General features: G+C 47.7%; 1 protein-coding gene across 2 annotated transcripts in view; it reads right to left on the bottom strand.

Moving 5' to 3' along the window:
• Positions 1-2,986: 2,986 nt before the first annotated feature.
• The window catches only part of KIAA1614 (KIAA1614 ortholog), a 41,032-nt gene continuing 31,644 nt past the window's right edge, over positions 2,987-12,374 (bottom strand). For both annotated transcript variants that reach the window (XM_060276625.2, XM_035123755.3), the window contains 2 exons: positions 8,044-8,228; positions 2,987-5,056 (listed from right to left, as the gene is read on the bottom strand). In XM_060276625.2, the coding sequence (XP_060132608.2) occupies positions 4,863-5,056; positions 8,044-8,228 (379 nt within the window). In that variant the 3' untranslated portion in view covers positions 2,987-4,862. The remainder of the gene's footprint in view (positions 5,057-8,043; positions 8,229-12,374) is intronic.

Genomic DNA, 12,374 nt, shown 5'->3' with positions numbered 1-12,374 from the left:
CCTGCTGAATTTCTGAGAATGATTCACTGATTTTGGGAAGGAACTTCCCACTGTCTCTCTGCATGCGTCACTGCTCTAGGTTGACCTGCTTCGAGTCACAATGCACGCCCAGCCATGCAGAAACAGCAGAATGGCCATCTCTGAGGTACAGGTACAAGGTACAGGTACAAGCTCACCATTTTAAAGAAAGCTTTTTAGGTAGCTCACCCTTGTATCGTTAGTACAAAAATATCTCCAAAGACATTTTAAATCATAGTTGCTGCTGAAGCTATCATACTCCCCAAAATTTGCTCCTCCTGCTCCTCCGCTGTCAAGTGCTCACCCTTGAATCTGCTAAATGCCATAAAGCCGTATGTGCTCTAAAGGATGCACATGTGCACTGGCTCGCGTGTGCACGAGAGATCATTTACAGAGGGTCATTTACCATAGGTAAGTGGATAGGGCAGAGTCTCAATGTAAGGTTTGGTTCCAGCATTGCTGAAATGGGAGGGTGGGGCTAGCCAGGTTGTTTGCCCTGGGCGAAGCCTCCCGAGGAGTGCCATTGAGGCTGTGTGTGTGCAAATGTGCATTGGGGGTGTGAGTGTGTGCCAGACTGGGTCTTTGACCCATGTGAAATAAAGCCTAGTTTCGCACCTGGGTTCCAGTGGGTGAATCTCTTTCTCTCCCCCCCGCACTCGGCAACTTGCCATAAGTAATTTAAGGCCCTGCTGGCTCCAGAGAAAAGCAGCCGGCATTTGGGTACCTTTGGCATAGGAATGCTTTGCAGAAGTAGGACATTCAGACCCAAGAGCCTTGCTGGGTCCAGGCAGGGGATCCATCGACTAAAGGGTCACTGGAACACAACCATGGTTTCTCAGGTGAAGTCCCTTTCAGACCTAAGAATTAGGAGCTAAATCATTTTTTGGATTTGGGTCAGACTCTTTCAAAAATTGTTTTCCTGTATGCCATTGTTTTAACTGCTTACATTTGTTCAGGGAAGTTTTTAATATTTGATGTTTTATTGTGTTTTTAATATTTTGTTGGGAGCCTCCCAGAGTGGCTGGGGCAACTCAGATGGGCAGCATATAACTAGGGTTGCTATGTGTCCTCTTTTTCCAGGACACGTACTCTTTTTCAGGGGAAATTTTTTCTGTCTGGGTAGATTTTTTAGACATAACTGGTGGTTGAAGAATTGTTTTCCTTGTCTCTTCTACTGCCCCCCTCAGCAATATATCACAGCTTCTATAGCATATATATACCGTAGTAGGGGTATTTAAAATGAGAGTTGTCATAGCAGCCTCTTTTGCTCTTCAAAATATGGCAACCCTAAAATTAATAATGATGATGATATATTATTATTGCAAATTGCTTCAGGATGCCGCATGGGAAGCGATTCATAAATTGAATGAATGAATGAATGAATATTCACACCTGTGCCTCTGTGTGATCTGTAGTGAGACAGCACTCTGCCAGGTCTTCAGATCTTAACCTAAAACATCCAGTCCAAACAAAACGCTTCTAGCATCTGTTAGCAAAAACCTACGCAAAAGGCAAATGGGGTTAATATTGGGCTGCCTTCATGGTCCTTTTTCAGGAAAGAAGCTTCTGGAAGCACGGCTGTCCATCTGGCAGCAGCATCCTTCTTTGGTGATCTCAGGCTGCTGAGCCTCTCTTGCCTGCTTCAGCGAACAATTAACATTTCAGTCGAAGGGCAAGATTGCTCAATATTGCCATTTATCAGACGGGGCACAAAGGGGAGAGCTAGCAAAGCCTGCAGTGGTGGGAATAGTCATTTGTTATCCAATACACGGATCAAAGGCCTCATCCAGACTTCTTTTTGTGTCCAAGCGGGTGTTTTTCCTTTTGTCCAGGAGAAAGCACTGGGACAAAAAACAATATTCAGGCACAGAGCTGCACGAGCCCTAAGTGGTTACAGCAAAAACCCTGATGGCCTCACTAATAAAACTGTGCCACAAGAGCTATAGGTGCCCCCCACCCCTTATGAGTATTGCAAGGAAGGAGCGGCAAGAACCATGCAACGCCACCGTCAGCTCCTCGGAGGAAAAGCCAGGAAATAAACTGTAAATCTTTGACTCTCAAGACAATGGCTTGCCTGCTCGAAATGATCCGTTTGTACTGAACAGCTAAGCCCATGAGTTCATCTGGCGCACCAAGCAGGGGCTTCCAGCGAAGCCATCAAGAGGCCACATTTTTCTTCTGCCAGTTGTAGGGGATACGACTGGGCTCTGGTCTTCCCCAAGTCCATCAGCCTGACAAAACACCAGCGGAACATGGCATGTGGCTTACAGCATGTCTCCTCCATGCTCTCCTCTTGTGGTGCTACGAGTTCCAGTGAGCCCAGCATAGTGCAATAGACGGCGATGCAACACACACCTGCTGTAGGCTTCGGTCCTTTTCCCAAAGATGCTTGCCACTGGTGCTGGGTGAGGACCCTGGATTGAAAGCTGCTCTGCAGGCTCCCCTGTTCTCAGCTGTTCTTCCCATTGAGCTGAACTGAACTTCAGAAACGTTTAGTGGCTTTAGAAATGTGCAACTGGACCCCGTGTGGTGTAGTGGTTAAGAGCGGAAGACTCGTAATCTGGTGAACCAGATTCGCGTCTCTGCTCCTCCACATGCAGCTGCTGGGTGACCTTGGGCTAGTCACACTTCTCTGAAGTCTCTCAGCCCCACTCACCTCACAGAGTGTTTGTTGTGGGGGAGGAAGGGAAAGGAGAATGTTAGCTGCTTTGAGACTCCTTCGGGTAGTGATAAAGTGGGATAGCAAATTCAAACTCCTCCTCCTCCTCTTATTCTTCTTCCATAGTGGGTGCCATTTCTTTCTGGAGCCCTGCTTGTTTCTTTAAAAAACACACACACACAAAGGTCAAGAAATGCAAAGCAGCATTATGGCTAGCCTACCCCACAGAGGGGGTGCAAAGATAAAAAAAGGATTATGCCGATTTGCAAAACCACTCTTCCATCACGACTGAAGACCAAGAGCACAAAGTTTTCTCAAAAAATAATTTAATCAGAGAAATACTGTACAGTAAAACAAGGTAGAGAGGCTTTCCAGCACTGTCGAGAGCAGCCCATGGAAGTGCTCACAACAATCGTAAGAGAATCCTCTCCTGTCACAATCAGCTATTAGCTGCAAGGCTCAGGGGTGAAGCTGGTATTTTGGGCTAGTAGGAAAGCAAAATGGTTTCAACACTCACAACAAGAAGAGGGCACATCTTCTTCACCCTGACCAAATTCAGACCTTTGCCTCCTTAGGGTGAACCCAACTCTGGGCTGTGCCATTTCAGACATGAAAGCGGTGGTCACATAACTGAACAAAAAAAAAATCCCTTCATGTAGAAAACTCGCATGCCAGGGACACTAGTTTTCTACGTGCAGGGATTTCCTCTGTATGGAGGAACATTAAATCAAGTGAGCCCCCAGCCTCAAACTGAAACGGTACAGCTCAGACACAAGTTTACCATGCCATGAGAGCTAGGACATTGTCGTAGGCTGAAAATGAAGGGGGTAGGAATATGAGGGCCAGGTTAGCTTTTTTAGAGTTAGATAGGGCTGCCTAGCAACTACTGAGGAAGAATTCCCCCAAGTACAGAACAGTACAGGCCACTGGAATCTGCAGGGGCCACAAATCCTTGATTCTGGCCTGCTTGTAAGAAGAAAACCAAGGCCATCCAACCTTCTTCCTTTCCAGACTGAATGCTTGGCTGCTGCTCATGGTAGCAGGACTCAGCTATCGTTGCTGCCGCAGTTTGGGGAAATGTACACCACCAACATGAAGCGATTTCAAACCGGTTGTGAACTTCTAAAGAACCCAGATGTTTTGCAAGGGTGCTGACGGCTCTCTGGTAAAGATGTCAAGCCCCTTTAAAGACCAACAAGTCCTACAATCCTTTCTGTAAATAAACTGAGAAATTGCAGTTTGCAAGGGCAGGTGGGCGGGCGAAGATTCTTCAACAGAGGGACCCTGAGCTCCCCAACAGGACAACTGATGCACAGATCTCAATGTGATTTACATTTCTGGTGTAAGACATGCTTGTTAACAGCACAGAGGGAGATTTGGAGTCTGCCCAGGCAAGCTACAACCTCCTATAAGGGCTACGTGCTATTTCACACAGGGATGCCATTTCCATAGCTATCCGAAACAGATTCACTGGATTCTCAACTCCTGGAAACTTCCTGAGGTGAATATTTGTTGGCAGTGTGGCTGGCTGCGTGCACACTATACATTTAAAGCACATGACTTTCCTCAAAGAATCCTGGGACCTGTAGCTTGTTAAGCGTTGGGAATCGCAGCTCTGTGAAGGGTAAATTACAGTTCCTAGGATTTTTGTCTGCACTTTTCTTCAACGCGCTGAACAAATGCACAATTTGACGAAGAGCAAAACTCATAAGCAAGGTCAAATTGTGCCTTAAATATCTCCTAGGGTCTTTTAAGCTTAGCATATCAATTCGAGACAACCCAGCAAACTTTATAGAGGAAACATGGGTGCATTTGGAAAGGCAACAGCTTAGTCACACATTGGTTTAGTGCTGTGCCTGTCACTTTACCCCGCATGTGCAGGAAAGCAGCTCAGGGCCCAAATACTCCCTGCTAATTCTTGTTCCTTGGTTGCAGAGGGGTGGCCAGGGGAGGAGGAGGGGGGTAAGAGAGAGAGACCCATATCTTTGCATAAATTAAACATTCAGCGCGCACGCTGGCTTGCATTGCAGCAGCATCCAGAGGGCTGGCGGTGTCACAGCCCACATTCAAGTCAGAAAGGCATTAGTACAGAGGTTTGAACTGGGCTCTGCTCCAAGTCTCAGGCAGGCCCTGTAGGCACGAGAGGCTCCTTTGCACTGTGCAGGGAAAGCATTCAGCTTCTTTGCTACCGCTGGACGGGCCTCTGCCTCAGCACTCTAACTGAAAGGGTGTCTGCCCACAAGAGAAGTTCATTGATCTGGGCCAGGCCCAGCCCAGCAACCTTGGCACCGTTCACCTCCAGGATTTCGTCCCCAACTCCAAGGAGTCCAGCATACAGTTTAGCTGTGCTGGCATCTGCCATCTCCTGGACGTAGATGCCTGTTGGGGAAACAAAATGAAAACAGCATTAAAAAGCAACCAGCGCTATTCATGCAGGCAGCTCTAGTCTCCTGGTTTCAGTTCCAAAGCAACGGAATCACTCCCTCTCCATCCTTTTATTGGTCTCAATGGATCCTGGTTTGAGCATATGAAATGGTCCCCACTAGCCAGAGATTTTGGGGATGGAAGAGTCTTGATGTCACATTCCCAAGCATGATGTTACTACTCAGTGAAGAGGCACAGTGGCCAGCTGCTTCTGTTCATGTGGCATGTAAGGTGCCATCTCTCAACCCAAGACCCCCAGCAAATAGGATCCTGTGTCTTACCTCCTGTGCCATCGGTGGTCTGTTCCCAAGGCAAGACTGGCAGACTGAGCTCTGGGTTTCAAGGGTGCCATCTAGACTGCAGCACCAGCTTACCCAACTCGAATGAGCAATCATGCATTACCAGGTCCTATAAAACCCTTTGAGCTTGGTTCCTGAGCTTGAGGAATTTGCTCCCTCTCTTAGATTTTGACTCCAGCCTGGCTTTGACTACACACCTGTTTCTGGCTCACTTGGGCTGATAGCCAGCTCTTCTGCTCTTGCTCTTCTAACTGACTGCAGCCTGGCGAGACATGTACACACCTGCTCATCGATGCACATGCAAGATGAACTGCTACCCTTGTAAGAATGATTCTCTGCGCACAATGTTTTAGTAAGCCCTCGTTGCGGCAGCCGATCTGGAGGTTCCTTCAACTCTGGTGTCCATCTGGCTGTACATCAGGGCGCATGAGAGATGCCTACAGCAGTGGATCAAGGTGCTGAAACCCCAATTCCAAGTTTCCACTGAAACACCATGTGCCAACTGGACTGTGTACAGGCAGGCATCAAGGGGTTGTAGCTCCTCGACTGAGCTCTCTCCTCACATCTCTCATCAGGAATGTGTCTACATGCCCTTCAGTAATGCCTCTGCTATATCTGCTCATGTGCCTTTCTTCTCTGTCCGCACAAACAGCTCAGGGTAGACTGGGAATGAGAAACTGGAACCTGAGCAGTAATTCTTAAACTAAGGAAGTTGCTGGTGGTGAGACTCCTGCCTTGTCCTCTGCCTCCCCCTCCTGCTTTAGGAAAGGACTGCTGAAGCATCAAGACAGTCTTTTTATGTACTGCATGATCTTAAATCCCATCTGTGCATTAAGCATCCTTGAAGATATCCTGAGACCCAGGAAGAGGAGTGGGAGAGGATTTTATGATGCTCTTCTCTCCCACTGAAGGCTAGGTTGCTAGGGAAACGTGGGACATCCGAGACCTAAAACCGTCAAAAGGCCTAGGCACTTCTGGTCACCCCCAAGGTGATAGCAGGGGAAGTGGAGAGCAGGAAGACACCATATGTGTTTTCTATCTCTTGACCTGTAACCTTTCCCGACATATGTGAAGATGTTTTATTACCCTTTGTTTGCTGCGTTTGAACTACTATATAAGCTTTAGTTATAAAGTGCCTTGGGGCAGACCTTCTACACTGGCATGGTGTGTTGAGCTCTCTTCTTTGTAGATCACTCGCCAAAGATTGTCTTCCATAAACATGATTTTAACAATGGGTCCGTAAGTGACTGTGGAGGCCAATTCTGGATCCACACGTCCTTCCACAGTGGGGACATTGGTTTCCAGGCGGGAGTTGATCATGGTGTGGATTTGCCAAGCGTGCCTTCCTCTTAGCAAGTTTCTCCCTTTGGTCCTGAGTTCGAGCATCTTCAAAACCCATGACACCTTTGATAAAGGCTGTTCTCCAATTGGAGCGCTCGCAGACCAGTGTTTCCCAGTTGCCAGTGTTTATACTACATTTTTAAATATTTGCCTTGAGACAGTCTTTAAACCTCTTTTGTTGACCACCAGCATTACGCTTTCCATTTTTAAGTTCGGAATAGAGTAGTTGCTTTGGAAGACGATCATCAGGCATCCGCACAACATGACCAGTCCAACGAAGTTGATGTTGAAGAATCATTGCTTCAACACTGGTGATCTTTGCTTCTTCCAGTACACCGATATTAGTTCGCATGGATTCTATGATCAAGCAGGTCCCCTCCAGGTTTAGTTTATGCTTAATATATATTTCATAGCTGGGCAGAGGAAGCAAATTCCAAAGGTGCGCACAAGAGAAAAAGTTTTGGATAAGAGGAACAGGATAAGGGCTGGGAAGAATCTTCTCCAAATATATTGTAGAAAGGTTTTACCTCTTTAATGACACAAAAGCTTCCGGGAAAGTGGGAGCCAGGAACAGACACTGATCAGCTTCGGCTGTACCCCAAATAATATCTGAAACCTCTTAGGGTGGGGACAGGATCTGAGAAGTTCAGGGCAGTGCAATGAAAACACTTAATTCCTGGAGCCAGAGTGCTTAAGGCCAGGAAAAACATTTGTCATCTTAGTCCACAAATCTTGCAACATTCTCAGGAGCCTGCCTGGGAAAAGAACGTGGAAACATCTGTGTTCAATTATTCCCACCACCTGACCCACTTTGTCGCAGGCTTAGCCTAAAAAAAAGGCTGAATCGGGACTCTCACATAACAAGAGAGTGTTCCACAATCTGCTTTTCTGCTCCTGTTGCACTCTTGCGCATCAGGGCACCCCAAAACAGTGTGTGTACTGAGAGTTATGGGAGACCAGGGATGAAGCCTTTATGTTTGGGGAGTATTTCAACTGTCTTTGCTTCCCAGTAGAAACAGGTGCCCGCCTAGGAGTAGCTGAGCGACAAAGGGCAGTTGGACATGCCTTTCCCTAACTTATAAGTCTACTTTTTACAACAAAGAGCTAATTCCTCACTCTGGACATTCTGTGCCTAACATCAGAGTTCAAGGACACACTCCAGCCAGGCAAAAACACGGGAGGGGAGGGCCAGGGCATGGTGGGACCTGGGAAAAGCTCAGGCGGCCAGGAAGAGAAGCACAGAGGGCCACCTTTGGCCCTGGGCCTGAGATTCCGCACCTCCGCCCTACACTGAACATATACCTGTATCAGGACGGCCATTTCCTGACGAGACACGAAATCCGAAGTTGCCCTCTGGGCGGCGCTGCAATTCAAGCTGGCTTGTTCCGTCTGGGAAAACTTCCACCACCCGCCCGACGGCTCTCGCCAAGTTGGGGGAGCCAATGTCCTCCACGCTGAGGGAACGCCGATGTGGGGTGCCTGCGTTCCTGGGAAGAGGAAGGAATACTGGTGCAAACAGGAAATGCATATTTAAATGGCCCAACACGGACACAACTCTAAACGCGGGCTTAGCATTGTGTGCACGAACTTCCCCTCTTCCTCCAATGTAGCTATTGCTTCTGTTAAATTATATGTAGTTTAACCTGCCGACTAGGCAAACCATGGTTAATCCTAATTATGTGACAAGGAAATAAAAGCAACTTCATTCTGCAGCGTACGAAGCTGGCTTGTTTCTGTAAACCATAGTTAAAATTAGCTACAGTTTTATGGTTTGACAATGGAAACGAAACTTCTGATCGCTTCCTGTTAAGGAAAAGTAGAAATTAGTAAGAATTATTATGTGTTGTTTGTTGTTTCCTTTGTGTTTTTGTTTGTCTGTTCTTATAAAATGAACAATAATTTTTTATTTATTTTTTAAAGAAACTTCTGATCGCTTCCTAGCAGTAACACGGGAGAGGAAAGGAAGGAGAGGGTGGTGACAAACAACCCCAACGCACAAGCACGTAACATCCAGCCAGTTATACTCAATTTATTATTTATTATTATTATTTATTATTTATACCCCGCCCATCTGGCTGGGTTTCCCCCACCACTCTGGGCGGCTTCCAACAAATAGCAAAATACATTAAAATATCACAGATTAAAAACTTCCCTAAACCAAGCTAATGTGGATTTTGTTAAAAAAATAAGCTGTTTAGATATACCTTCCCCCCAAAACCTGAGAGTTTTTTGCTGGGTTTGATGGGAGAAGAAATTGCAAAGATAGACCAAATACTATTTATGTACGCCATAACAGCGGCAAGAACTTTATTAGCTCAAAGATGGAAATTGCAGGAATTACCAACGATTGAGGAGTGGCAGATGAAGATTATGGACTATGCGGAACTGGCCAAACTGACAGGCAGGATCCAGAACCAAGACGACAAAAAGTTTCAAAGAGATTGGAGTAAATTCATTGGGTATATGAATAATTATTGTAAAAATATGAAGACACTAGCGGGAATGATATAAATTCTGCAATGAAAAAACTAAATCTCAAAACTTTATAGACCATTGAGACAGAATTGATCATAAAGATATAAAGGTCTGAAGTAGAGGATATAAAGATTTGAAAATTAAAAACTGGTTGAAGGGATGGAGGGAAGTCACAAGCTCAGTAGAGCAAAGAATTTATTTGTTTTGTTATTGGTATGCTGAAATATTGTGTTAAAAAAGAAATGAATAAAAATCATATTAAAAAAATAAAAATTAGCGGCAGAATATTGTGGATGAAAAAGAACATTTGCAAAAGTGACATGGAGCAGAAATAGGCTGATTCACCCAAAGGGCAGTGTCAGGGGATTGTTGTGGCTACTCCCGAGTAAACACACCCAAGTCCGTTCTGTCTTTAAGGGTTTTATTGTGCATAGTATTTACAGTGTAGAGATAGTGGAAAACATGACCTCCTAGTCACTTGCAGAATCCGGCAATGGTGCCCCTTCTGCTCTGGGGTCAGCATAATAATAATAATAATGATAATAATTTATTATTTATACCCCGCCCATCTGGCCGGGTTCCCCCAGCCACTCTGGGCGGCTTCCAAAAAAACAGAAATTCTAAAATACAGAAATCCATCAAACATTAAAAGCTTCCCTAAACAGGGCTGCCTTGAGATGCCTTCTAAAGGTCTGGTAATTGTTCTCTTTGACCTCTAGTGGGAGGGCATTCCACAGGGTGGGTGCCACTACCGAGAAGGCCCTCTGCCTGGTTCCCTGTAACTTGGCTTCTCGTAATGAGGGAACCGCCAGAAGGCCCTCGGCCCTGGACCTCAGTGTCCGGGCAGAACGATGGGGGAGGAGACGCTCCTTCAGGTATACCGGACCGAGGCCGTTTAGGGCTTTAAAGGTCAACACCAACACTTTGAATTGTGCTCGGAAACGTACTGGGAGCCAATGTAGGTCTTTTAGGACCGGTGTTATGTGATCTCGGCGGCCGCTCCCAGTCACCAGTCTAGCTGCCGCATTCTGGATTAGTTGTAGTTTCCGGGTCACCTTCAAAGGTAGCCCCACGTAGAGCGCATTGCAGTAGTCCAAGCGAGAGATAACTAGAGCATGCACCACTCTGGAGAGACAGTCAGTGGGCAGGTAGGGACTCAGCCTGCGTACCAGATGGAGCTGATAAACAGCTGCCCTGGACACGGAGTTGACCTGTGCCTCCATGGACAGCTGTGAGTCTAAAATGACTCCCAGGCTGCGCACCTGGTCTTTCAGGGGCACAGTTACCCCATTCAGGACCAGGGAGTCCTCCACACCCGCCCGCCTCCTGTCCCCCACAAACAGTACTTCTGTCTTGTCAGGATTCAATCTCAATCTGTTAGCCGCCATCCATCCTCCAACCGCCTCCAAGCACTCACACAGGACCTTCACCGCCTTCACTGGTTCTGATTTAAAAGAGAGGTAGAGCTGGGTATCATCAGCATACTGATGGACACCCAGCCCAAACCCCCTGATGATCTCTCCCAGTGGCTGCATATAGATGTTAAAAAGCATGGGGGAGAGGACAGAACCCTGAGGCACCCCACAAGTGAGCGCCCAGGGGTCTGAACACTCATCCCCCACCACCACTTTCTGAACACGGCCCAGGAGGAAGGAGCGGAACCACTGCATGACAGTGCCCCCAGCTCCCAAGCCCTCTAGACGGTCCAGAAGGATGTTATGGTCGATGGTGTCAAAAGCCGCTGAGAGATCCAGCAGAACAAGGAAACAGCTCTTACCTTTATCCCTAGCCCGCCGGAGATCATCGACCAGTGCGACCAAGGCAGTTTCAGTCCCATGATGAGGCCTGAATCCTGACTGGAAGGGATCCAAATGGTCCGCTTCTTCCAGGCGTGCCTGGAGTTGTTCCGCAACCACTCGCTCAATCACCTTGCCCAAGAATGGAAGATTTGAGACTGGGCGATAGTTGGCCATATTGGCCGGATCTAAAGATGGTTTTTTAAGAAGCGGTTTAATAACCGCCTCTTTCAGCGGGTCTGGGAAGGCTCCCTCATGGAGAGAAGCATTTACCAACCCGCGAAGCCCATCGCCCAGCCCTTCCTGGCTAGCTTTTATAAGCCAGGATGGGCAAGGATCAAGGAGACAGGTGGTTGGTTTCATTCGTCTAAGCAGCCTGTCCACATCCTCGGAGGTAACAGATTGAAATTGATCCCACAAAACTTGACTAGACAGGACTCTAGCACTCCCCCGCCCCGGCCCTGCTCCCACGGTGGAGTCTACCTCTTCCCGAATCTGAGCGACTTTATCTGCAAAAAACTTTGCAAAATCATTGCAGGAGATCATGTGGCCCGTACTGGGCCCGGATGGAGCAGGTGGTTCCGCTAAATTGCGAACCACCTGGAAGAGTCTCCTGCTGCTGTTTTCTGCAGATGCGATGGAGACGGTGAAGAAGGTCCTCTTCGCCGTCGCCATTGCCACTTGGTAGGCTCGAAGTTGAGCTCTAGCCCGTGTCCGGTCTGATTCAAAATGAGTTTTCCGCCACCGGCGCTCTAGCCGTCTCAACGACTGTTTCATTGCCCTCAGCGCCGGGGAAAACCACGGGGCTGTCCGGGCTCCATGCAATCTGAGAGGGCGCTTCGGAGCCAGACAGTCAATAGCGCTGGTTAACTCCGCATTCCAGCGGGCCACCAGGGAATCAGCTGAAAGGCCATCGACATGGGATAAAACATCCCCTACCACTCTTTGGAAGCCAATTGGATCCATTAAGTAGCGGGGGCGGACCATCCGAATCGGTCCCACCTCCCTGCAGAGGGAAAGGGTTGCGGAGAAGTCCAGTTGCACCAGAAAGTGATCTGACCATGGCACTTCTTTTGTTTCGCTTTTACTTAATGTCAGATCACCAACATCCATAGAGGTAAACACCAAGTCCAAGGCATGTCCGCGGCTATGAGTTGGGCCAGACTTATTCAGGGACAGCCCCATGGTGGCCATGCTTTCCACGAAGTCCCGAGCGGCTCCTTGTAAGGTCGTGTCGGCATGGATGTTAAAATCCCCTAAGACAACCAAGCTAGGTGTCTCCAGGAGCACATCCGACACGACCTGAAGCAGCTCGGGCAGGGAATCCTTGGTGCAGCGGGGAGGTCGGTACACCAAAAGGAA

Source organism: Zootoca vivipara, chromosome 7 (assembly GCF_965207765.1).
Source record: "Zootoca vivipara chromosome 7, rZooViv2.hap1.1, whole genome shotgun sequence".
Lineage (NCBI taxonomy): Eukaryota > Metazoa > Chordata > Lepidosauria > Squamata > Lacertidae > Zootoca > Zootoca vivipara.
This window is presented reverse-complemented; position numbering and strand designations above follow the sequence as displayed.